The 27748-nt window shown below is 42.7% G+C and overlaps 1 protein-coding gene across 1 annotated transcript in view; it reads right to left on the bottom strand.

Moving 5' to 3' along the window:
* Positions 1–481: 481 nt before the first annotated feature.
* csnk1da (casein kinase 1, delta a) overlaps positions 482–27748 on the bottom strand; it is a 30254-nt gene continuing 2987 nt past the window's right edge. Inside the window, exons 2-9 of the mRNA XM_074655002.1 lie at positions 17786–17896; positions 8912–9060; positions 8572–8800; positions 8311–8481; positions 8061–8209; positions 5819–5987; positions 5487–5596; positions 482–3302 (exon numbers count right to left, since the gene is read on the bottom strand). Of these exons, the coding sequence (XP_074511103.1) occupies positions 3252–3302; positions 5487–5596; positions 5819–5987; positions 8061–8209; positions 8311–8481; positions 8572–8800; positions 8912–9060; positions 17786–17896 (1139 nt within the window). The 3' untranslated portion in view covers positions 482–3251. The remainder of the gene's footprint in view (positions 3303–5486; positions 5597–5818; positions 5988–8060; positions 8210–8310; positions 8482–8571; positions 8801–8911; positions 9061–17785; positions 17897–27748) is intronic.

The following is a 27748-nucleotide window of genomic DNA, read 5'->3' as shown; positions in this document are numbered from 1 at the left end:
AACCTGAAAATGAGCACGATATGGGTCCTTTAAAGATGACTCTGAACTAGTCATTCAATCCATTTCTGCACTTTAAGCTTTTTAATATCTTCTGATATGTTATCTGGGGCCAACCACTGCTAGTACAGCCAGATTAAAGTATCCAACCTGCTGTTAAAAGGAAATGATCATCTACTCTGTTAAACAGTTCCTGTTTGTTTGTTTGTTGCTGAAGTCTTCTCTTCCATTCCTGGGTTGGTTTTTGTCACCAAAATAAGAAGTACTCATTTTTAAATACACCTCCAGATGCAATAGTATGATATGTACAATATACAGCATACAACACAGGACTCCTAATGTTAATACTATAATGCATTCTGGTGTGGATATTCATATTCTAATGATTGGAATGATCAATTCACATAAAGAAATATACAACCCACCCCAAACATCTAAATGTCTCTTTTAATATCAGCCGGCCAAATCAATAAAAAGCAACATATACAAGTACTTATTAATTTATTTACACTTTTAAAATACACAAATACAGTGGCATTACAAATGAGGAGCAAAAGTCTTAAGGTGGGAGTGGAAAGAAAGATTTCCCATGAATCCACAGTGAGAGATGCATTGTGGGACATGATATCCACCGCACAGTTAAAAGCAAAACAGGACAGGAGGTGACGAAATAAGAAACAACAGAGAAGCAGACATGGAAAACTATGATCCCTTGTAAAGTGTACTTGCATCTACCAAAGCCATCATCAGTGAGACAAACAAGCTAATCATCACTTTTTTTGTTTGTTTTTCAAGCCCACAGGTGAGGTATATTTAAAAAAACTCTAATGGAGTGAGGCGTTCCCAGTCCCTCCGTACGCCGCCGTCATCCGGAGCCGTACAGCGGCTCGTATGGACGTGGCAGACGGAGTAAGCACATCCTATACACGACAACAGAACAAACATGTACAAATTACCACTACAACCCCCCCCACTCCTCCCCACTCCCCCTCCAACTACACAAAATGGTCTACAATACTCTGCAACCGGTCTACCACATCGAGGATTTTCTACTTCAAAATCTTCAGGATTCATTGGTCGGATGGAAAAGAGCCACAGGAGCAGCTCCAGTACCGCTGGGGCCTCCTTAAGACAACTCTCCAGAACCTCTCCCTCAGAACCGCCTGATGTTAAAGCTCACCGGTCCATTTTCCACCCGGACTATCACATCGCTCGTCTGACCTCTTCATGATGTCCCAAACTAGTTCCATTAAGCCTGGGGACTTCTTTAGTCCACGTGTCTCTGACCTTATAGTGCTCCATCGCTTTTGAAATGTCACCATAGATTTAATGTCTTGAGTGGAATTAGCAACTCTAGCATTTTAGTATACGCTTCCGTAGAGTCGTTGGACTTTTAAATAGATTGAAAGAGAAATGGTCAAAATTGAAGCAACAGGGGCGAAGAAAGGAGTCCTCCTTGAGCCTACATTTCCCATAATACAACTAGATCGTGTGTAAAATCCATCAGACCGGCACATACGGGTATGTTGGCCGATTCCGACCAAACTCGCTTCGGGAGTTGTTCGTTTTGCTTACTAGGATGTGTTTCTCCAACATGATCCTGCAACTGGACACAAACATAGAACGACCACCGTGCCTCGTGGTGGAGTTTTGATGGATTGACCAGCTCCTTGTTTGCTCAGTACGCCAGTAGTATGATGATGATCATTTATCACGTGTGCTCTTTGTAGTGTATACCGGGCTGTTACTGGAGAGGCCCGTCCAGACAAGCAGGTTGCAGCTCCCGTACATGATGTCATCAATAAGAGGCCGCTAACACGCCACGCTTAAAAACACGTGGAAAACGCCGGCTCTCATCCTTTCATCCAAGGTGCTTGGGAGGTTGCTCTCCAGTCACGCCCACCGTTACTAAGCAACCGAAACCTGCGTGCTGTGATGAAGATGAAGATGAAGTTGTGATAATTTAGCAGGAAGTCTCAGTGACTAAAACAAAGAGAAATGGATATCCAGCAGCGTCAGTCCGTCACAGTAACTTTACTGCTCCATGTGTCGGAGTCAGACAGGCCTTTCATCTGGATGTTGTGACGTCATCGCTCATTAAAACGCTCCGTGGGACAGATGGAAAGCTCTGGGTAGTCTTTGTCCTCCACGTATTTACTGGAGAGAGAACAGATATTGGTTGTTCCGCGTCACATGATGTGCAGCGTTCCAAAAGTTGAACTATATTTATCTCGGAGAGCAGCCGTCGTTCCCTGAAAAATAGGTGCTTGGGAACGCTTGCACTGCAATGGCGTCGCTCTGGTGTTTGAGTGCGCCCTCCGCAACGCCTACATTGAAAACAACGGATTTGAGGGAGCAAAACGGCGACATGTGAACGGCCCCTCGGACAGACGGCGAGTTTTAAACAAGGTCTAGGTAGAAGATGGCCAGAGGTGTAATTGATGGCAGAGGGTTCGGTGGTCAAGAGGGAGGTTAGGAGGCAAAGGAGTAAAGAAAATCCCCCCCACCCCCCAAGATAGAACCACACAGACACACACACACAAAACCACATCACTATGCACCGGGTTAAAAACAACATCTCATCCATTCAATGTGGACAGACTGTTCCATTCACAGACCCCCCCCCCCCAGCACACTGCAGTCACAACCTGAAGACTGACAGAAAAATGTGCTGCGTGTTTTTGGATTTACTGGTTCCAACGCACCTGAGGAGGACAAAACAACAAGTCATACTATGGGATCACCTCTGAAAGTCCAACATTAAAAGACCCTTTGTCCCGTATTAAAACAGGCGGAGGGGGGGGGGGGTCCTACCTGCAAATCTAAACCTCAAACACTTAAAACTAAAGAAAAACTTGTGGGATTTAAGGAGTCTTTCAGGACACAAAATAAGAGTTTAGGCACTGTCCTTTAACACTGCCACGATGGATCATGTGTCTTTCATAATCAGTAATGTCCCCCACACTATTATCAACAGCTAGCAGACTTGTCCCCCTGTGAAGTCTGATCAGTGGAGCCTTAATGCTAAAGAACAGAAAGAAGTAAAACCAGAGTTAAAAGATGCCAGAGAGAAGTGAATCCATGGCTTCATCGACAGGAAGGAGGAGGGAGGGAGGCCACAGCTGCTACCAGACTGTACTCCACCCGCCGTACATGTGTGTGTGTGTGTGTGTGTGTGTGTGTGTGTGTGTGTGTGTGCTGCAGGCGGTGCATGTTGAGGCCTCCGTGGTGCTCAGGTGGATGGAGGGAGGGTTTCACCGTGGAGCTGCAGACTGGAGGCCGCTGGGTGTGACCCGGGACAGGGCCTGCAGAGGGCAGAGGAGAGAAGTCGTTATAATGGTGACATCATCATCAACGTCATCAACGCCAACAGCAGTTACTGATGGAGGGGATGTTTCAACAGGAGAGGGGGGGGTCTAGATTTTGACTTTACGGGCGTTTTCATATTAGGTACGATTGATCCGGACTGGGCCAGAATCATAGTCCTGAACTCTCTTCTATCATTACTGTGATGAAAAATAAATGATATTGGTTGATTTTGCAGATTGTCAGAAAATAAAATGAATTCAAACTAAATTCTTTTGTAAAACTGAGGTAAGAAAGTGAAAATAGTTGTAAGGCAGCTCTGCTGAAATACAAAGATTCAGACCGAAATGTCAAATCTAATCTAATTGTCTGTGTCTATCTGAGCAGGTTTCATCATTACAAATCCCCTCCAGTGGCAGTAGAACATGTTAAAGTCTTTGACCTCCTGGGGGAGCACTAGGTCTACAGGAAGGAGAAGCATTAAACAGCAGATCCACAGGATGGCAGCAGATGCTCTTAAACTAACATGTTTCTTTCCTCTACTCTCAGTTGTCATTAGTCCGTCTCACTGCATGCTGCTGCTGTCTGGTTGCTTCATGTCAGTGACTGGAAAATGGAAAAAAAGGAAACAAACTAACATCTGGTACAAGAGAAAAGGGAAGTGTGTTGACGCTGACACACACTGTGTTCTCTTGACATATATGGTTCCTTTTTTCTCAGTCTTTGTCACAGATTATATAGATTTCACAATCCATTTACTGTTGAGCAATGCAAAGCCATCCCTTTGTTTTTTTTAATTTCTTTCCCACCGAATGAATCCTGTCCTGCTCTACTGTAAGGGCACGGCACACCTACAACTGTCACAGTTATTACACAATCACCTGATCGCACTTATTTAGCATAAACAAACTAGAGAATTTACAGCTGGAGAGTGGATGAGGAGCGTTCCCATCAGCTGTGTAGATAAAGAGTCTCCCTGATGTCAGGACAGTAACATGGAAACACAGAGCTGTTGGACAGGTTCTTCTGTTTGTGGTCTAGTCTCGTTTCCTCGTTGCATATTTACTTTTGAAATCGGGCCTGGTTCTACATTAATAAAGTGCCTTGAACACATTTGGTTCCATTAGGTCGGCCTACACACAGGGCAAGAATATCACCGGCGACCTGTCTGGCCTCGATGACCTTCTGAAAGTCGGATGTCCTGCGGCCACAGCGACCTTGATGCCCCACCCACACTGCCCCAGCTGATTTTGCCCTTTTCTCCTCTACCTCTTTCCTGTCAACACGGTTTTTAGACACCGGTGTCTTTTACTGGGCAACATAAACGGAAACGCTGCACACATGACCAGTGGTGGGTTTGATTGTGAGCCTGGTATGAGCGGAATGAAAACCGGGTTATTTATGCCGATAGGTCACAGCTGCGCAGTGTTCTGGCTGCAATGTGGCCAACTGAGCTGATCACAGCCTCTCTAGAGGATGATTGGGATTCCACCAGACGCTCCGCAGAGCGCTTCAGAAGCAGCTCTCCACTAAAAACGGTCTATTTCTGACGTACAGTATGTGTCCCCTACACTGGTTGAGGGGATGCACCCAAAACTGCTCTGTAGTCTTTCAAGTAGGAGAACCAATGTGAGCGTTCTCCTCCTGATAACAGGCACTGTATGTGAAATATAGATACAAAATAAAAATAATAATAATAATAATAGGTTTAATGTATTTTTAATAACTAAAACAGTCACAAATCTTTGATCCATGTCATTCATAACTGGACTTTTAATGGTATTAACTGTCTGTAGGCTATAGCACAACAAAGTAGGAAATAACAATAAACAACTTACAAATATTGGTCATTTGTAAATACCCATAAATGATTAATTATAAATGATTTTATGTATTTATTTCACTGATAGTTATACTATGCATTCAAAATAAAATCAACATAGATTTAAATCAAAGCCAAACACAACAGCAACGCTGTGTAGCCGAATATTAACACAAACATACAATTAAATCGCTAATCGCAATTATTTGTATGACGGTTAATTGTCAACTAAATTTCATGATTGTGACAGCCCTCATCAGACCTGTTGTGGATTTTGTACATTACATAACTAAGCAGTGTGTGTGTGTGTGTGTGTGTGTGTGTGTGTGTGTGTGTGAGTGTGTGTGTGCGTTTGTGTTACCTGTGAGGACATGCGCGATGTGTCCTGGCGTCCCGTCAGGTCTGAAGACGAGATGTTGACGGGTGCCCCACGATGAAGACGCATGCTCACCTTCCTCTCCTTCTCCATACCTGAAAGGTCAACATGAGCTCAATACAAACACTGGATCACCTGTCAGGTAGTGTCACCGGTCAGCTCTCCTTCTTACTCTTACTTCTTACTCTTAAACATGTGTGTGTGTGTGTGTGTCTGCTCACCTGTATGTGAGGCGGGGTTGAGTGCTGTGTGTGTGTGTGTGTGTGTGTGTGTGTGTGTGTGTGTGTGTGTGTGTGTGTGTGTGTGTGTGTGCTGACCTGTGTGTGAGGCGGGGTTGAGTGGCGAGGGGGCAGCGGCGTCCTGAGTAGCCCTGGCTCTTCCTGAGGCCGAGGGAATGCCCCTGGCCCCGGGGTTCCTGCTGTGCCTCAGCCTCTCCTCCCGCTCCCGACGCTCCCTCTCTGCGTCCTCCACGGCCCTGTTGGCACCCTGACAAACACACACACACACACACACACACACACAGTTTGTCTTCTTCATATCTAGGAGCAGTTGCCTGTTCATGCAAGGACCTCCTACACTCCTACAGACAGATTTGTTATGAAGTCAGTTTATGGCATTCATCTGTCAAACTTGGAACTCTTAGATGTGAATGAAATTCCAGAGTGATCCAGGCCTGACCTGTGAGTCCAGTACAGATAGTCCACCCCTCTCCACCACTAGGACCAGAGCTTTAGGATATGACAATGGAAATGTTTGTGTCTAGTTTACAGCAAGCATGGATTTCAGTCGGAAATTTGAATAACCTAATTTTATTTGAAATGTATTAACTAATTTGGGTTCTTATGAATGCGTGCACACCCCCGTGGAACATTCATGAGGGGGAAAAAATGTTCGGACGGACCTCGATTTCAGCGGATTTCCGTCTGTGGAAATATATATTTGACTAATGAAATCCTTTGTTCCGAGTGATGTCATACAGTCATAGCTAGCTTGCTGCTAAAAGTGGGGGAACGTCTGATCAATTTGGTTTCTCAACAGCCGATATTGTACGACAAACACTGCGACAAAGGAAAGAGAAAATCCAGGCAGAGGGCTGCAGGGTCTCTGCAGAAACAGACACCGCCACACTAGGGGTGTCGCGGTATACCGCTTTTACAGTAATCGCGCTATTGAAAACATGAAAATTGTAATATCGTGTAATTAATCCAGCCACGATTTATCGTGTTTAATTCAATTTAGCTCTTGGTTTAGTCATTTCTCTTTTGTGTTCTCCCACAAGCAGTAAATAAAAGCTCGTAGCAGACATGACGTCATACACGTGCGCCACAAACAGACTATAAAGTAAACGCACCACAAGCAAGCGCACGTCTCGTCTTCGTGATTCTGTCAAAATGACGACGAATGAAAACTAGATACTTTATCGCCCTGCTAAAAACGTAAACTCTGCAGTGTGGGAATTCTTCGGGTTGGTCAAGAAAAGCATACTTCTTCATGACACTGCTCCAGTGTGCAGGGAATGTGGAGCTACAGTGTTAGCCAAAGGAGGGAATATTTTAAACCTGCTGCATAGTCACCTTCACAATCATCATGCTGAACATTTCACCACCGTAGAGCGACTCAGTTGTAACGTTAGCATTACTAAACATGTCAGTTGAGTTATATGACCGGCCGGAACTGAACGGCTTCAACCGTGATAGTGAATGACTATGTTAGCTAGCTAGCTAGCTAATATATGTGCTAAGTAAAGCTGGCTAACTTAATTGAGGTCCGTTCAACAAGACAGTGACAGCTGGTACTTCTCTTGTGGTCAGGCAGCAGCATCCAAGATGTGAGAAATCATCAGGGAGAGAAAAAGGAGCAGGTCAGCTCAGCCTGTTTATTCTATTCTATTAGTTGATTCAGTTCAGACACACTCACTGACATGTCAACAAACGTTGGACCAAATCAAGTTAAAGATGTACTTTAAGTGATTGCATCATTTTTTTAATGATATTGCGATAATATCGTTATCGTGATATTTTTTGCCATGATAATCGTATTGAGAAAAATTGCTATGGTGACAGCCCTACGCCACACACAGCTAGTGGGTCAGAAGTGCTGGTTGAGAGGGATTATTTCTCTATAGGTCTATACAGATTATACCTTTAACCCCTCAGACATGCTCTGTCTGGATAGGTTTTGGTTGTGTGGAGTGGGCACTATGTGGGAGGAAACTCATTGGGCCTCATTCACGTAACATGCTGATGTTTAGAGCCTACAGCTGGTTAGTTAGGGTAACAGTTAGCCTGGATCTGTACCAAGGTAAATCAAAGCCTTTTTGCATTTCACAAAAGTGGAACAGGACAACGTGGATAATTCACTCCGGATCCTGTGTGCATAGTTGTCATGCGTGAAATTCGTACAGATCTTGAAATATAACACAAAGTCAGTGTCTTTAATGCTCAATATTAATAAACCTGGATGTCCTTATAGTAATGTAACCAAATAGTTACAATACATTCTCTGAACAGCAAGTTTCACTGGAGATGACAAAATGTCCTCAATGTGATAACAACTTACAAATTTGAGCATGTTCCAGTCGAAGACGTAGTCGTAGGAGAACCCCTGTCTGTGGAAGAGGTTCCTGAAGAGCTGGCGCAGGTACGAGTAGTCGGGTTTGTCGTCGAAGCGCAGAGAGCGGCAGAAGTTCAGGTAGGTGGCGAACTCCGCTGTGGGGGGGGGGAGGACCGGAGCACATGAACAATGAGGGTTTGGTTGTGAACATCCTACATGGGACTAATAAAAGACAGGAGGGAGCAGCTGAACGTACATGGGTAGCCTTTGCAGAGGACCTCAATGGGCGTGGACATTTTCTTCTCACTGATGCGTTCGTACTTCTGCCTCTTGGTGGCGGCTTTGAGGCCTTGCCAGGGCAGAGAACCCAGGTTGAAGTACATGAGGACGTAGCCCAGCGACTCCAAGTCGTCCCGTCTGGACTGTTCTGTAGACACAGAGGACAAAGTCAGATCAGCAGGGCGGAGGGTCTATCCATTCATGGCACAGGTCAGTATTTTATGGACGCTGGTCTTACCGATGCCCAGATGTGTGTTTATGGAGGCGTAGCGGGCGGTGCCGGTCAGGTTCTTGTTCTCGCGGTAGGGGATGTGCTGGTGTGTGCGGGCGTCGCGGTACTTCTTGGCCAGGCCGAAGTCGATGATGTAGACCAGGTTGCCCTTCTTGCCCAGACCCATCAGGAAGTTGTCTGGCTTCACATCTCTGTGGATGAAGTTCTTGGAGTGGATGTATTCAATGCGGCTGATCTAGAGGAAGACGTGGGAGAGGATCTGAGGTCAGCCTATACATCAACACAATACAGCTAGCATTGACATAGTCCCTACAGCTAGTAGCTCCTAGTTCTTCTTCTCTCTCACCATCTGGTCGGCCAGCAGCAGGACTGTCTTCAGGCTGAACTTGCGAGAGCAGAAGTTGAACAGGTCCTCCAGACTGGGCCCCAGCAGCTCCATCACCATCACGTTGTAGTCACCCTCGGCCCCGCACCACTTTATCGTCGGGATACCCACTGGAGGAGAGGAGGGAGGGAGGAGGGGGAAAGGAGAATATTAAAGAGGAACTACGCCCATTTTCATAATTCATACATGTTATTCCTATGGTCTAAGACAGTTCAATAATATTAGTAAAGATGAACAACTCTCTCCCAAATCCCAAAACTAGAGCGCTAAAAACATCAAGTATAAAGTATGGGGTTGCTCCATAGACAATGAACAGGAAGAGATGTTCTAGATGACTCTGAGAGCAGCCAGGAGAACATTGTTGTTTCACTACTGACAACACTACAATAGAATAAGGGTGCTTTCACATCAGGGACCCGGGCCCGGATCCGAGTACACTTGTCCCCAAAGTCCAGTTGGATTGATCAGCGTGAACGCTCGGGCACGGTTCGTTGATCCGTACTCGAGTCCACTTGAAAAGGTGGTCTGGAGTACGGATCATGTGTACTCGGGTACGGTTTGCATCAGGTGTGAAAGCCAACCGTACCAAAACACGGAAGTGGACCGCTATTTAACCCGAGTAACGTTAGCAGTTAGCGAGTAGTTGAGAAAGGGCAGGCTTTTTTCAACAGCAAACTACTAACAGAAATAACCCTCCCGCAGTATCTAATGCTCTTTACAATCACAATACGTTAAAGTAGTCTGCTGCAAGCTGGTGTAATGCTACTGTAGAGAATAACATGTAGATGAGCACGCACACACACTGTCCATGCCCCCCCCCCACCCCTCCCCCCACCCCACCCCACACACGCACGCACACACACACAGGAGCAGGGTGAAGGCAGAGGCCAGCTGGTTTAGTAGTAGCTAGTAATTGGCTGACGTTTCCAAGGCAAAGAGGCCATCTGGCATTTCCTTCTATAGGCAGAGAGCAACTAAATTCTGTTGCTCAGCACTTAGTGCACGCACACACACACACCTATTTATATACATACTATTTATATATATATATATATATATATATATATATATATATACACACAAACACAGATATATCCCACAGTCTGGGTATGCCATCATGCCCCCACACATCCTACCATGCTGTGTGCACAGTTGTGCTTACAGAGACAAACCGTCTCTAGTACATGCAAGAAGACAGTCTGCTATGAAGACAGAAAACACAACTAGTTTAAAGGAGACCTAGGATGCTTATTTTCAGGTTCATACTTGTATTGTGGGTTTCTACTAGAACATGTTGACATGGTTTAATATCCTCATACTGGCTGTGTTGCAGCACCTCTTTTCACCCTCTGACTGAAACATTTGAGCTCCTAGATCGAGCTCTTGGACTTTGGGCTTTGTAACTTTGCAGACCGTTTACAACAAAAAACTACAGTATATAACACACTAAAGGAAAGGGGAAAAGCATAATAGGTCCTCTTTAAAATGCATTACTTTGGCTCTGATGCAGCCATCTATAGTCACGACTGTGTAGTCTGACTCAATGTCCCGCCCACAGTACTATCTGATTGGTTACACATCACGAGTAATAGCCTATCAACGCCAACCAAGGTGGCCATGCCACAGACGGGCACAGCTGCTCTGGGAGGTAACGTAAGGCAGCAGATATTGCTGACGTTGCCTTCAACATTACAATCCTCTATGCTGAAGTTGCAAAACAACCAGAGGTTCCTGGTAACGTTCTGCTGTGGTGGCACAACAACAATAGAGATTTGTGCAATAACGTTGGTGTCACGTCTACACTTTTGTCCATTCACTCTTGATGGAACACTTCTAAATTTTGACCCCAAGATTTGAATTTTTACTACAAACATATATCGGTTCCAAATATCGGTCTGCTTGATTATTGATAATAGGTATCAGCCGTGAAAAACGTGTTGTAGAGACTACTACCAGCTCAGTAGTCTCTGTAACATGTTGTAGAGACTACTACTAGCTCAGTAGTCTATAACGTGTTGTAGAGACTACTACTAGCTCAGTAGTCTATAACGTGTTGTAGAGACTACTAATACCTCAGTAGTCTATAACGTGTTGTAGAGACTACTACTACCTCAGTAGTCTATAACGTGTTGTAGAGACTACTAATACTTCGGTAGTCTATAACGTGTTGTAGAGACTACTACTACCTCCGTAATCTATAACGTGTTGTAGAGACTACTAATACCTCCGTAGTCTATAACGTGTTGTAGAGACTACTACTACCTCAGTAGTCTATAACGTGTTGTAGAGACTACTAATACTTCGGTAGTCTATAACGTGTTGTAGAGACTACTACTACCTCCGTAGTCTATAACGTGTTGTAGAGACTACTACTACCTCCGTTGTCTATAACGTGTTGTAGAGACTACTAATACCTCAGTAGTCTATAACGTGTTGTACAGACTACTACTAGCTCAGTAGTCTACGTGTTGTAGAGACTACTACTAACTCAGTAGTCTATAACATGTTGTAGAGATTACTACTACCTCAGTAGTCTATAACGTGTTGTAGAGACTACTAATACCAGCTCAGTAGTCTATAACGTGTTGTAGAGACTACTACTAGCTCAGTAGTCTATAACGTGTTGTAGCGACTACTACTACCTCAGTAGTCTATAACATGTTGTAGAGACTACTAATACCTCCGTAGTCTATAATGTGTTGTAGCGACTACTACTAGCTCAGTAGTCTATAACATGTTGTAGAGACTACTAATATCTCCGTAGTCTATAATGTGTTGTAGCGACTACTACTAGCTCAGTAGTCTATAACATGTTGTAGAGACTACTAATACCTCCGTAGTCTATAACGTGTTGTAGCGACTACTACTAGCTCAGTAGTCTATAACATGTTGTAGAGACTACTAATACCTCAGTAGTCTATAACGTGTTGTAGCGACTACTACTAGCTCCATAGTCTATAACGTGTTGTAGAGACTACTAATACTTCGGTAGTCTAACGTGTTGTAGAGACTACTACTACCTCCGTAGTCTATAACGTGTTGTAGAGACTACTACTACCTCCGTAGTCTATAACGTGTTGTAGAGACTACTAATACCTCAGTAGTCTATAACGTGTTGTACAGACTACTAATACCAGCTCAGTAGTCTATAACGTGTTGTAGAGATTACTACTAGCTCAGTAGTCTATAACGTGTTGTAGAGACTACTAACTCAGTAGTCTATAACGTGTTGTAGAGACTACTAATACCAGCTCAGTAGTCTATAACGTGTTGTAGAGACTACTACTAGCTCAGTAGTCTATAACGTGTTGTAGCGACTACTACTAGCTCAGTAGTCTATAACATGTTGTAGAGACTACTAATACCTCAGTAGTCTATAACGTGTTGTAGCGACTACTACTAGCTCAGTAGTCTATAACATGTTGTAGAGACTACTAATACCTCAGTAGTCTATAACGTGTTGTAGCGACTACTACTAGCTCAGTAGTCTATAACGTGTTGTAGAGACTACTAATACCTCAGTAGTCTATAACGTGTTGTAGCGACTACTACTAGCTCAGTAGTCTATAACGTGTTGTAGAGACTACTAATACCTCAGTAGTCTATAACGTGTTGTAGCGACTAATACCAGCTCAGTAGTCTATAACGTGTTGTAGAGACTACTAATACCAGCTCAGTAGTCTATAACGTGTTGTAGAGACTACTAATACCAGCTCAGTAGTCTATAACGTGTTGTAGAGACTACTAATACCAGCTCAGTAGTCTATAACGTGTTGTAGAGACTACTAATACCAGCTCAGTAGTCTATAACGTGTTGTAGAGACTACTACTAGCTCAGTAGTCTATAACGTGTTGTAGAGACTACTAATACCAGCTCAGTAGTCTATAACGTGTTGTAGAGACTACTGCTAACTCGGTAGTCTATAACGTGTTGTACAGACTACTGCTAGCTCAGTAGTCTATAACGTGTTGTAGAGACTACTAATACCAGCTCAGTAGTCTATAACGTGTTGTAGAGACTACTGCTAGCTCGGTAGTCTATAACATGTTGTACAGACTACTGCTAGCTCAGTAGTCTATAACGTGTTGTAGAGACTACTAATACCAGCTCAGTAGTCTATAATGTGTTGTAGAGACTACTGCTAGCTCGGTAGTCTATAACGTGTTGTAGAGACTACTACTACCTCAGTAGTCTATAACGTGTTGTAGAGACTACTGCTAGCTCGGTAGTCTATAACGTGTTGTACAGACTACTGCTAGCTCCGTAGTCTATAACGTGTTGTAGAGACTACTGCTAGCTCGGTAGTCTATAACATGTTGTACAGACTACTGCTAGCTCCATAGTCTATAACGTGTTGTAGAGACTACTAATACCTCAGTAGTCTATAACGTGTTGTAGAGACTACTACTACCTCAGTAGTCTATAACGTGTTATAGAGACTACTAATACTTCGGTAGTCTATAACGTGTTGTAGAGACTACTACTACCTCCGTAGTCTATAATGTGTTGTAGAGACTACTAATACCTCCGTAGTCTATAACGTGTTGTAGAGACTACTAATACTTCGGTAGTCTATAACGTGTTGTAGAGACTACTAATACCTCCGTAGTCTATAACGTGTTGTAGAGACTACTAATACCTCAGTAGTCTATAACGTGTTGTAGAGACTACTACTAGCTCAGTAGTCTATAACGTGTTGTAGACTACTAATACCAGCTCAGTAGTCTATAACGTGTTGTAGAGACTACTAATACCAGCTCAGTAGTCTATAACGTGTTGTAGTGACTACTACTAGCTAAGTAGTCTATAACGTGTTGTACAGACTACTGCTAGCTCCGTAGTCTATAACGTGTTGTAGTGACTACTACTAGCTCAGTAGTCTATAACGTGTTGTACAGACTACTGCTAGCTCAGTAGTCTATAACGTGTTGTAGCGACTACTACTAGCTCCGTAGTCTATAACGTGTTGTAGCGACTACTACTAGCTCCGTAGTCTATAACGTGTTGTAGAGACTACTACTACCTCCGTAGTCTATAACGTGTTGTAGAGACTACTAATACCTCCGTAGTCTATAACGTGTTGTACAGACTACTAATACCTCCGTAGTCTATAACGTGTTGTAGCGACTACTACTAGCTCAGTAGTCTATAACGTGTTGTAGAGACTACTAATACCAGCTCAGTAGTCTATAATGTGTTGTAGAGACTACTGCTAGCTCGGTAGTCTATAACGTGTTGTAGAGACTACTACTACCTCAGTAGTCTATAACGTGTTGTAGAGACTACTGCTAGCTCGGTAGTCTATAACGTGTTGTACAGACTACTGCTAGCTCCGTAGTCTATAACGTGTTGTAGAGACTACTGCTAGCTCGGTAGTCTATAACGTGTTGTACAGACTACTGCTAGCTCCGTAGTCTATAACGTGTTGTAGAGACTACTAATACCTCAGTAGTCTATAACGTGTTGTAGAGACTACTACTACCTCGGTAGTCTATAACGTGTTGTAGAGACTACTACTAGCTCAGTAGTCTATAACGTGTTGTAGACTACTAATACCAGCTCAGTAGTCTATAACGTGTTGTAGAGACTACTAATACCAGCTCAGTAGTCTATAACGTGTTGTAGTGACTACTACTAGCTAAGTAGTCTATAACGTGTTGTACAGACTACTGCTAGCTCCGTAGTCTATAACGTGTTGTAGTGACTACTACTAGCTAAGTAGTCTATAACGTGTTGTACAGACTACTGCTAGCTCAGTAGTCTATAACGTGTTGTAGCGACTACTACTAGCTCCGTAGTCTATAACGTGTTGTAGCGACTACTACTAGCTCCGTAGTCTATAACGTGTTGTAGAGACTACTACTACCTCCATAGTCTATAACGTGTTGTAGAGACTACTAATACCTCAGTAGTCTATAACGTGTTGTACAGACTACTAATACCTCCGTAGTCTATAACGTGTTGTAGCGACTACTACTAGCTCAGTAGTCTATAACGTGTTGTAGAGACTACTAATACCAGCTCAGTAGTCTATAATGTGTTGTAGAGACTACTGCTAGCTCGGTAGTCTATAACGTGTTGTAGAGACTACTACTACCTCAGTAGTCTATAACGTGTTGTAGAGACTACTGCTAGCTCGGTAGTCTATAACGTGTTGTACAGACTACTGCTAGCTCAGTAGTCTATAACGTGTTGTAGAGACTACTGCTAGCTCGGTAGTCTATAACGTGTTGTACAGACTACTGCTAGCTCCGTAGTCTATAACGTGTTGTAGAGACTACTAATACCTCAGTAGTCTATAACGTGTTGTAGAGACTACTACTACCTCGGTAGTCTATAACGTGTTGTAGAGACTACTAATACCTCCGTAGTCTATAACGTGTTGTAGAGACTACTACTAGCTCAGTAGTCTATAACGTGTTGTAGACTACTACTAGCTCAGTAGTCTATAACGTGTTGTAGACTACTAATACCAGCTCAGTAGTCTATAACGTGTTGTAGAGACTACTAATACCAGCTCAGTAGTCTATAACGTGTTGTAGTGACTACTACTAGCTAAGTAGTCTATAACGTGTTGTACAGACTACTGCTAGCTCCGTAGTCTATAACGTGTTGTAGTGACTACTACTAGCTAAGTAGTCTATAACGTGTTGTACAGACTACTGCTAGCTCAGTAGTCTATAACGTGTTGTAGCGACTACTACTAGCTCAGTAGTCTATAACGTGTTGTAGCGACTACTACTAGCTCCGTAGTCTATAACGTGTTGTAGAGACTACTACTACCTCCGTAGTCTATAACGTGTTGTAGAGACTACTAATACCTCAGTAGTCTATAACGTGTTGTACAGACTACTAATACCAGCTCAGTAGTCTATAACGTGTTGTAGAGATTACTACTAGCTCAGTAGTCTATAACGTGTTGTAGAGACTACTACTAGCTCAGTAGTCTATAACGTGTTGTACAGACTACTAATACCAGCTCAGTAGTCTATAACGTGTTGTAGAGACTACTACTAGCTCAGTAGTCTATAACGTGTTGTAGAGACTACTACTACCTCAGTAGTCTATAACATGTTGTAGACTACTAATACCTCAGTAGTCTATAACGTGTTGTAGAGACTACTACTAGCTCAGTAGTCTATAATGTGTTGTAGAGACTACTACTACCTCAGTAGTCTATAACATGTTGTAGACTACTAATACCTCAGTAGTCTATAACGTGTTGTAGCGACTACTACTAGCTCAGTAGTCTATAACATGTTGTAGAGACTACTACTACCTCAGTAGTCTATAACGTGTTGTAGCGACTACTACTAGCTCAGTAGTCTATAACATGTTGTAGAGACTACTAATACCTCAGTAGTCTATAACGTGTTGTAGCGACTACTACTGGCTCAGTAGTCTATAACGTGTTGTAGAGACTACTAATACCGCAGTAGTCTATAACGTGTTGTAGCGACTACTACTGGCTCAGTAGTCTATAACGTGTTGTAGAGACTACTACTACCTCAGTAGTCTATAACGTGTTGTAGCGACTACTACTAGCTCAGTAGTCTATAACGTGTTGTACAGACTACTACTAGCTCAGTAGTCTATAACATGTTGTAGAGACTACTAATACCTCAGTAGTCTATAACGTGTTGTAGAGACTACTAATACCTGAGTAGTCTATAACGTGTTGTAGAGACTACTACTAGCTCAGTAGTCTATAACGTGTTGTAGAGACTACTAATACCAGCTCAGTAGTCTATAACGTGTTGTAGAGACTACTAATACCAGCTCAGTAGTCTATAACGTGTTGTAGAGACTACTACTAGCTCAGTAGTCTATAACGTGTTGTAGAGACTACTAATACCAGCTCAGTAGTCTATAACGTGTTGTAGAGACTACTAATACCAGCTCAGTAGTCTATAACGTGTTGTAGACTACTGCTAGCTCGGTAGTCTATAACGTGTTGTACAGACTACTGCTAGCTCGGTAGTCTATAACGTGTTGTAGAGACTACTACCTCAGTAGTCTATAACGTGTTGTAGAGACTACTGCTAGCTCGGTAGTCTATAACGTGTTGTACAGACTACTGCTAGCTCCGTAGTCTATAACGTGTTGTAGAGACTACTGCTAGCTCGGTAGTCTATAACGTGTTGTACAGACTACTGCTAGCTCCGTAGTCTATAACGTGTTGTAGTGACTACTACTAGCTAAGTAGTCTATAACGTGTTGTACAGACTACTGCTAGCTCAGTAGTCTATAACGTGTTGTAGAGACTACTACTAGGTCAGTAGTCTATAACGTGTTGTAGAGACTACTACTAGCTCAGTAGTCTATAACGTGTTGTAGAGACTACTACTACCTCCGTAGTCTATAACATGTTGTAGTGACTACTACTAGCTCAGTAGTCTATAACGTGTTGTACAGACTACTACTACCTCAGTAGTCTATAACGTGTTGTACAGACTACTACTACCACAGTAGTCTATAACGTGTTGTACAGACTACTGAGCTGGCAGAACTTTTTCATCAACATGTTCTCCCACTTCATTATTCACAGTGATCAGGGAGGAAATTTGGCCACAAACTAAGATCCTTCCTTAAGATGGACTGAATGCACACTCACCCCTTACCCTCTAACCAATAGCTAGCTCTGGTCAGCTCTCCAGTTAACTCAATATACACGGTTTGATCAATCATCTCCTATACAGCTAATGATGTACAATGGTGAATGAGTGCTGGCTTATAAATATTGATGTGGACTACTCAGTTGATAAAAGCACAAACAAGAGTTTACAGAGAGGCAGGATGTGTGTGTACATAGTGTTAGTTAGAGAATACAATACCTCCACCCTGCATCATCTTGTAGATTTTGCTCTCTATGTGGAGCTGTGGGTGTTTGGTCTTCACACATTCCAACTTGATGGCTACCTCCTCTCCAACGGAGATGTCAGTACCTGGACAGACAGACGGAGACAGATAGAGAGGTGAGCTACAATGAGACACATCACATCATGTTGCTTCAACAATGTTTACCACTATGGCTACTGATTTATCTAATCTGCAGCACGGAGTATGGACAAGTCAAAGAAGTATTGTCAGGTCAAAGTCCAGTGTAATATCACGTCTTTACCTCATGTTTATCCGAGTCCATCAATTCTGTGAAGCTAATATAAGACAATAAATAACTGGCTTTGTCCACCGGGTCCATAGTGAGCACATTAGCTGCTGGTCACAGAAGAAATGTATACATCACTGTGGTGATGTGGTGGTGGTGCCGCATAACTTTGTGCGATTTCCCTGGAATCCGCCCCGTTGTCACCGATGACATGCATTAAGAATAACTATATAGAGACAGTCGATCTTCTCACTGATGGTCTCGTTTGCTTATGTATGTCATATAGACCCTTTTACAGCTGACGTCATGATGAGGTCACGGTGTTAGCTGGAGGCTAAACAAAGGAAAGACTGGACGCTAACACTAGCAGTGGGCTAAATTTCCACATCTAAAATGTCCAGATATCACAGACATTACAGATGACTAACTGTGATTGGAGGCTCTAGCGAGCTACAATATCAGAGGAACGTTTCAGAGATGGAGAGTAAATGTTGCTAATATTTAGCCTTCTGCTAACAGCAGCCGTGAAGCGTTGGCTGCTGTTAGCAGAAGGCTAAACTATTAGCAACCCTTTCTCTCTGTCTCTGAAACGCTTCTCCGATATTGTCCGACTCTCTTTCTGACTGACTTTACTGAAGGATAGTTAACTATAGACATCCAGAGATTTATACGCCCTCAATTTATCTTTACAGCGCTGCCGTTGGCCACCAGCCCGCTGGTCGGACGCAAGGCTACTTAGCTAGCTTAGCTTGCTAATTCCACCATGCTGTCATGAAACACAGAAAATGAGATGAACAAAGTTGTCCTCCTCTGGTGATAGCACTGTGCTTTCCTACGCTGTGACCACAGTGTGAGGATGAAGCATTAAGTTGTTACTCATTTAGCGACTGGCTAGTTAGCTAGCTTAGCTTAGTAATTCCACCATGCTATAGAAAATGAGTCCAACAGAGGACAGCGCTGGGTCACGGTCCCTCTGTCTCGCTCCTCACCGCTAGGAGACGACTTCACCGGGAGGAGAGCAGGCGTTAGCCAGCTATCTGGTCAGTCTCTGGACCAGCTAGCTGGCTAACTAGCCAGTTCTAGAGACAGAAAAGCTAGCTATCTAGCTAGCGTTATCCAGCCGTCTCCTCCTCCTGCAGTAGTCTAGACCGCGTAGGGGTCTAATCTGGTCCCGTTGGTTCATGTTAACTTTCTCAACTACCACTGGTGATCCTGGAGAGAGAGAGACAGCACATGTTGAGAGAAACTAGGATTATCTTCAGACATTGTTAAAAAAAACAAGCCAACAATACTTGCTAGCCAGCGTTAGCTAACGTGTTCAGATTATTATTAAATTGTGACCGTTTCCTAACCAGTTAAATGTTCATAGCACCTCATAGTAACTGTAACACAGCAAAGCCAGTCAACCTGGAAGAGAAACCAACAGTGTGTACTGTATGTACCCTGCTCCTCTTTCATGGATCTCCTTCACAGCTATAATTACATGTTCATCACCAGACAGGAGGATTTACTCTCTGCTGCTCTGTGTGTTCGGGCAAACCAGCGCTTCAGCTGCTTTCTTCCAGTTCCCTCCACATAAACACAGCAACGGAACACCGGCTTACATAATCCCATTTCACACACATGGTCTCATACGGGCAGCGGCTCAATGATGAAGGCTAACAGCAGCACCGATGGAGCATCATTGATTCCTCCGTATGAGGTCATCTGGGTGGGCTGAGCAGCACTCCCCAAGGCGGGGCACACAACTAAGGTCATGACTCACTTTAAAGCTCATATGTTGGATCATTAATACACAAGACCTGTTCAAATACTGCTGAACATAAAGCCTGTGTGTAGGTGGCTGTACAGCATGGAAGAGGGGGCTGAACTGATGCAGGGAAACAAAGGCAGCCCTGCTGCAGATCATCTATACAATCAAATCAGATGACATTGATCTGCCTCTGGCTGGCTACCCAAATCCATCTCAGTCTGGACAGGAACTTTAAAGGGTCAGTACACCACAAATTCCATTGGCCTTCATAGTATCAGGGATGACATTTTGTTTCTCCACAGAAGTGAGAGGAGTGGGGGGGTAAATTTATTAGCATCGGAATATTGTCAGAATATTGTCTTTATAGTTGTTCAATAAGGGTCAAGATGACTATGTTAAATTGCCAAAATGGGAATTATTTATCAACGGGCCCAACAGGACTTTTTCATCGTCTTCCACTGCATTTATTTATTTTTTTAAAGCTACTACGAGGAACTTTCATTTTGTGTTTCCATTTACCAGAGTTCATTTAGGAAACCTCTCATTATACTGCAGCAGGGTCTGAAAGTCTGCCCCACATGGTCCTAGTTCTGGTTCTCCCGTGCCCCCCTTCCTTCCAGTAGGCCCAGTAATACGGCCTGGGCCTCTAGCAGCGTGGTGTTTGGAGCAGCGAGACGAAGCTCTGCTTCTGGCCGGAGGAGGAGACGTTGCTGCTGGGCGTGGAGGCCCCGCTGGAGGAGTTTCTGTTGAACCTGCATTCCTCACAGTAATTTTAATGTAGAAACTGCATACTGTTTTTGCCTTTTACTCATGGCTTTTATCGCACGGCAACTCTCAACTCAAAACCCATTCTTTTATAAATGTATTTACTTGTACTTTTATTTTCTTTGGAACTATATTTTCTTTCTCAAATTATTTGATCTCAAATTTGTTTTATGCACAAAATGCTGGACATATACTTAATAATATAGCAAATAATAAAGATGACAAATTTGTTTTAAGAATTAAGACATTACACATCGATGTGCAAGGTTTTCTGAAATGAAGACAATTGAAAGATTAATTAATAATGCAAATTAGTGTTACTTGCAACCCTAAAATTAACGTGACAGAGTGATTACTTATATTTAACGTTTGTTGTTTCCTTATAGATTTAAACACACTTTGTTCTCCTCTGAGTGACGGGTAAACAAGGGCTGGTCTACTCCGTTTGAATTTCAGCACAACACAAAGACACTTAACTCACAATGACTTGTTGTTCTAGTTTTGTGCATGGCCAATCAATCAGCCAATCTATCTATCTATCAATCAATCAATCAATCAAAAGTGAAAATGTCCACAAAGGCTCTTCACAGTCTGATCAGCACATTTCAGTTTGTTGTCTGCTTTACTGCATCATAGGAATGTGATTTGTCTGGACAGATTTTTGTAGGGAATGTGTGCTGTCTGGTGTTCACACTAGCTGCATGTCGGCTGCATGTCTGCTGGGTTTCTGCTGGTGCTGTCAGCCCTTTCTTTCTACATAGAGTTTGTCTTTTAATGGCCATTTAATATCATGATAAATGTGATTTATATTTATTTTAGACAGAAAGGTTAAGAAACGTGTGGTAATTTGTAAATAATAGTAATAATCCACAATTAAAACTCCATACTATATTCATTCATTGAGCTCTCCAAGTCACTGCATGTTCTAGAACACTGTCCGGCACATATTTCAGAATAAAAGCCTTGTGTTAACAAATGAAGGAATTCTGTCCACAGTAAAAACGCTTGAGGGCTTTTATTTCTAAATGAAAGCAGGAAGTGTTGATTTAAACCCTGTACTTTATCAATTCATGGAGCTCTCTAAGTGACTGCGTGTTCCACAGCACTTACTGCTCATATTTCAGAATAAAAGCCTCGTGTTAACAAATGAAGGAATTCGGTCCATAGAAAAAAATGCCTGAGGGCTTTTATTTTGAAATGAAAGCAGGAAGGGATGATTTAAAAATAAGTCTTTACTTTTTTTCATCTCCGTAACATATTCTACAGATAGACATGGAAACTGTAGTAAAGTCATGCTGATACGATGTTAATTTACAGTCAATAGATCACCTTCACTGTCTGTGACATATTCTACAGATGTCTAGACATGTAAACTGTACTAATCTTGCTGTTATGATGATAATATATTGACAATAGATCACCTTCACTGTCTGTTGTTGCTGTGAGACGCAGCTGAGACGCGTGCGGCTCGCGTGAAAAATAGGCGAGACCGCTATTCTATAAAAGAGACGCCTCATGCAGGCAGTGTGGCTGCTCTAACCTGTTAACATGGACGCCGAAATAAAAAACAACAGGTAACGCAGCCGCCATGCGCTCCTGACGTTGGATGTGTGTCCACCACTTAAGATGATCTTTTCCAGATGTTGCTGTGGTGTGAGGTATGTTAAGAGTGATTTTACATCCCCCAATTGGCTCTGAAGTCCATCCTGGCCACACCAATTTAATATTGTAAATATTAAACATGTTCAATATTTACTCTGATGGGATATCCTGAGGTGTGTGGGGAACACAGAGAACAGCCGATGACGCGGTCACGTGGGAAACAACGATAGCCAATAGAGAACCAAGCTGACCGAAGAAGGAAGGACGACCACCGCCGCCATGGCAACCGCGGCGACAACACTTTAATTTAACGTGTCTCCCTGACTTCATCCATCCATCCATCGTTAATTTTCAGTACAAATTAAAAACCAACATGGCTAATTCTTCCTGCCCGTCGTCCTCCATGTTTGTTTAGTCACGTTTGATCGCAAGAGATTTAGTGATATAGTTTTTTTTCGTGGGACTCTTGTTGTTGATGAGTGAATGTGTTAGTGTGTGGTGTTGCTGTTTCTCTCCACACTATAGGAACTAAACTGTTCAATTTAACACAACATGTTATGTGTGAGCTCTCTCACATTTTACACATCTGGTAAGATCTGAAACATCTGTTAGTGTGGGCCAGCCATTATTGGTATGAAAGTGTGCACATATGTGACGTGTGTGTGTGTGTTTTATCCTGAGCGGTGCTGCAGGTGAAACATGTTCAGACACATCCCCCTATCATCCAGAGGTAGAACTACCAAGACCCCATTTACACTCCGTAAAGAACAGAAAGGTTTTATTGTGAATAACTACAAACTATCCCAGGCCTCTCAGGCATTCTAGTATGCACACGTTAATGATCACGGACCGGTCCAGACTTGAACACAGAAGCCCAGCTCGGATTAAACTCACTCTGGAGCGTCTGTAGACATTTACAGCACAGACACATGATAAGAAAGACGATGTGATGCAAAGCGAGTAAGAGCAGCCACAGGGTGCCAACAATCCCCTTAATACTGTATACTGTAGCAGCATACTGAGGGAGGTGCAACATGTCGCTGTCATCCTGTGCTGGGAGCTGTGGTCCAGGACCAGGACACACACATCCAACCAGCATGTTACTGTAGGATGTCTTCTTACTACAGGGGGAAATGGAATGAGCTATGCAACGGTCTACAAGCAAAGAAAAAAAAAAGATTTCTCAACTCCAGAGTTTCTGAGAAGTATCTGTGTGAGATGACGCCAACATAACCACTAGAACGCCTTCGCTGTTTACACAATCACACCACGAAGCTACAGCAGTATCAGTGAGTCACCAGCAGCGCTGGGTCTGAGCATGTCCTCACCTCCCCGCTACTAACGTTAGCTTTGATTATGTAAGTGAACCCATCCCTTTCTGTGTACACCGTTCTCAGTCTCTGTTACACAAGTCCTAGTCAAACAGGTAATAAACTCCAGTCACTACAGTTTACCTTTTTAAGAAAAGCAAAGGGGCTGCATGGTGTTGCTTCAGGTGCCACTGAGTATATGGGGAATAATCCAATTGTGACTTTATTTAGACCAATATTGTGATTCAGAGTGTGATTTTTAAGAAAGTTCCTTATCTTCTTTATTATTCACTATAAACAAGCAATAAATCCTTCTATAGTATGACCAACAGCACACTGGATACACAGCTCTTATGTAGGCCAGGCCAATGATGACATGAGATGAATTGATCATAGACTGTATACAAACAATGGATGTAGCACGAGGTGAGTGAATCTTTCAGTATCTCATGATTCGATTTGGAATCTCGGGGTCACAATTTGATTCAAAATGGATTCTATATTCAGTACATAGTGGTGCTAATTTCAGGATCTCCTCCAGTCCGCTGTGCTCTAGTAAAGGGAAATTATGGCATGAAAGCAGAGAGTAAAGATTATGGTGTTTTTGTTCTTTTACACACAGTGACGTCACGCTGTACCCAGGCGGCCGTCTGCTACAATGCATGTTAGCACCTCCGCCTCCAGTGTTTGCTAGTGTTGCACAGTATACAGATTAGAGGTGGAACGCTTCACAGAATTCACGGTTGGGTTCATATCACGGTTTTGGGTTCGGTTCAGTTCATTTATGTCACAGTGACGAGGTCATGTTCTGATTTCAACATGCTTTTCATTTATTTGGCAAAAATAAGTTAACAAATGTTTGCCTTAACAAAAGTATGGCTTCCATAAGGAACATCAACTCTTCTTTATTGTCAAATCCGAACTGAAAGAAAAGGTCTTCTACAGTCATTAGTGCAAACAAAAAATGCAGCTTTGTTATTTTCATATAAATATGATGAAATTATAGACTAAGGCCATCAACATATATTGAAGCATAAGCTCAACCAGAACTAAACTAAAAAAACAAAAAAAACAACAACAGTATAACATACAGTATGTGTCAATTCCCTGATTATCATCTCTTAATTGAAAGATGAGTTTTTCTACTCTAACAGTGCAGTATTTGGAGGAATACGGTTGGATTTCTGTACCACTGTGTTATTTAACAATAATTAATAAATATAAAACACATTACAGGGATTGTGCTGCTGGAATTACTGTGTTGCTTAAGTGTCGGCGAGAGGGAATATTATAGCACAAGTAATGTTACGTTAATAATATGCTGAAATCCAGCGTCCTCCACGACTGCATAAGGCTGCATATCTTTCACTATAAACCTCCCCGATGCTGTAGTTGTGTCTTTACCCTGTCTGAGTCTGCATGTAGAGGCTGTTTAAATGCTGCGGGGAGAAGGAGCTGCTCTTTCCTACCCGACTCTCTCCTCCTTGTGCTATCGACAGACACACCGGAGTGTTGCCGCTAGCATCAACCACACGTGATGCACAGTGCTCACACCGACACCGTTTTATCCACCACTTTTTCAGTCATTTTCATGTTAACACTAAATCCGTAATGCTCCCATACAGCAGAGCCAAACGATGCTGATGGATCCTATAACTGGACTTTAATGTGTCCACTCGTCATTTCCTACTTCAGTTTCCAACTGAAGAGGAGACTGGGTCCATGGATGTATCAAGAGAACGACTAGGTCCCGCTTCATCAACGCGTCATATCTTTGGGATACAACAAATGTGCAGTAAAATCTGGTCTGCACTCGCCGGAATTGAGCCAATAGCAACGCACGACTGCAGCTTCAGCTACACTGCTCATGTGTTATACCCCATACCTCGAGACCCATGTCCACCCGTGTCCCAGCATCCTTCAATAGGCCTTGAGAGAACCGATACTTCGGTACAAAAATTAAAAAAATGTGACGGTACACTTTTTCTTCGGTACCAAAGGTACCGAACGATGCCTGTAATGGTCATGTGGTGAAGGAGCGGAGGTATTGGAGATGCGATTCTTCTGGATCTAATGGGGGCAGTATACGCTTACAAGTGTTCTCATCTGTCATGAAATGAAGGAAGAAGAAGAACGCCGTAACAGCACGGAAAAAAACAACAACACGAGACGTGAAAGATGGCATCTGGCTAGTTAGCCAAGCTACGTGCAATGAACGAGAGCGAACACGCTAAGCAACCGACCGGCCAGTTATTTTCAGACACACCTCCAACTCCGGGTAGTTTGTGAGCTGCGGCAGGGAATAAATCCGGATCTGTTGAGTGCAAAAGAGGAACCGTCTCCAGTCTCCCTTCTTCTACAAGTTAGCCACCAAGTTAGCCACCAAGTTAGCCACCAAGTTAGCCACCAAGTTAGCCACCAAGTTAGCCACCAAGTTAGCCACCAAGTTAGCCACCAAGTTAGCCACCAAGTTAGCCACCAAGTTAGCCACCAAGTTAGCCACACGCAACGTTACAATAGATTCGCAAAAAACAGAATGCGGTGCAGTAACGGTGCCGTCGTACTTTTCTTTCCAAAGGAGGAAATACACCTCAAAGACAGACATCCAGACAATATTGTTGGTTTTAAATACTTGAATGCCTCTGTTTTTTGTAATGTTCAAATGTTTTAATAAAGGAGTGCGTGTTGAATTACATGGGATTTATTGTCGTTGTTGTTTTTTTACCGTGGTATCGAATTGGTATCGAGAATCGTGTAAATTCAGTGGTATTGATATCGACTACTAGATTTCTGGTACCGTGACATCCCTAATACCGATACTAGAAAGGTATACCGATACTAGAAAGGTATCGGTATACGCTGTTTAAAAAGCCTGTAAACGCTGTTTAATGAGTGATATCAGAATCAGAAATACTTTATTGATCCCCTGGGGAAATTACAGTTGTTCCATTTAAGAATAAAAATATATATAAACATAGATAAGTAAAAAGAAAAATAGAAATAAGAATACAGATGAAATGTAAATATGTGTGCATTACAGGGATGTCACGAGAACGGATACTTCGGTACCACGTCAATGCCAAAAGCTAAAAAAAAAACGTGACGTACTCTTTTTCTACCGTATTGAAGGTACCGTACGCTCACAGCTGATAGGTCCGTGGTTTGTTTACATGATGTTAACGTAACGCTGGCTGTTAGGACGCGGTGTCTCTCTCTCTGTGGCCAAGTTCTCTTCATCATTACGGTTGTTGTTGAATTATTCCTCGTTCGGCTTAACCTAACGATACGTTTCATTTTCAGTCAATGAAACGTCGTGGACTAGTCAATGAAACGTCATGGACAGGCGCGGTAGTACAAAAAGTAGTTCAAAATGGACTTTTGGAAGTTGTGAATCGATTCAGAATCTTAGAAGATAAGAATTGCGATTCTTCATGAACTACTCTTCCAGTTGTGAATATTTGACAGCCAGAGTACAGAGAGTACAAGGCTTGGTTCCAACAGCTGACCTCATCTCCTCCTCCAGCACACTGCTCACACATCGGCAGCATTACTGTTACAATAACATCTAATATCAGCTATTGACAGGTCATATACAGCACACTGTCAAACTTTTATTTCCTCTGCACATTTCACAGTTCCTGAAGTTTTTTCACTCAGATTAACTTCTATTCAAATTTCTTTGGTATAAAATATTTCCATCATACTTGTGATACTTGAACTGCAGGGCGTGTTTAAAGAAGCACGCACTGTTATGGCTGATTAACAATGTTAGGTCACATTGGTCACCAGCCAGTAAATAATGAGTTAGCAGCTGGCAGCTCTCACCATCAGTCCATTAACACACTGGATCTAACTAATGCAGTCATTAACCTCTCCTCCCTCTCCTGTGGCTTCAGACATGGTGCAGAACGAAATGAGGGATGTCGGGGATGTGTTTCAATGCAGCTGTTTTTAGATGGCACAGAATCAGAACTTAAAAAGTACACTAATATTACTTTAATATAACACGTAAACAGCTCAAATATACAGATGTGAGTGGGAATTCGGCTGAATATCAATGTTATGGTGGAGAGCTCAGCCAAAAGACCATCTACTCTTCAAAACTCCAGGTTCACCAGGTCTTTTAAAAGAACTGAAATTATTTTTAGATTTACTAACTATTTAGTATAGTGTTCCCTTAAGGTAAAAAACATGGTGAAAATGAAGCTGAGACATCACAAAAACATAGTCATCAGCAACAATCTGTGGTCAAAGGCTTCAC

Source organism: Sebastes fasciatus, chromosome 13 (assembly GCF_043250625.1).
Source record: "Sebastes fasciatus isolate fSebFas1 chromosome 13, fSebFas1.pri, whole genome shotgun sequence".
Classification (NCBI taxonomy): Eukaryota; Metazoa; Chordata; class Actinopteri; order Perciformes; family Sebastidae; genus Sebastes; species Sebastes fasciatus.
The sequence above is the reverse complement of the archived record's forward strand: the minus strand, read 5'-3'. Positions and strand labels throughout refer to the sequence as shown.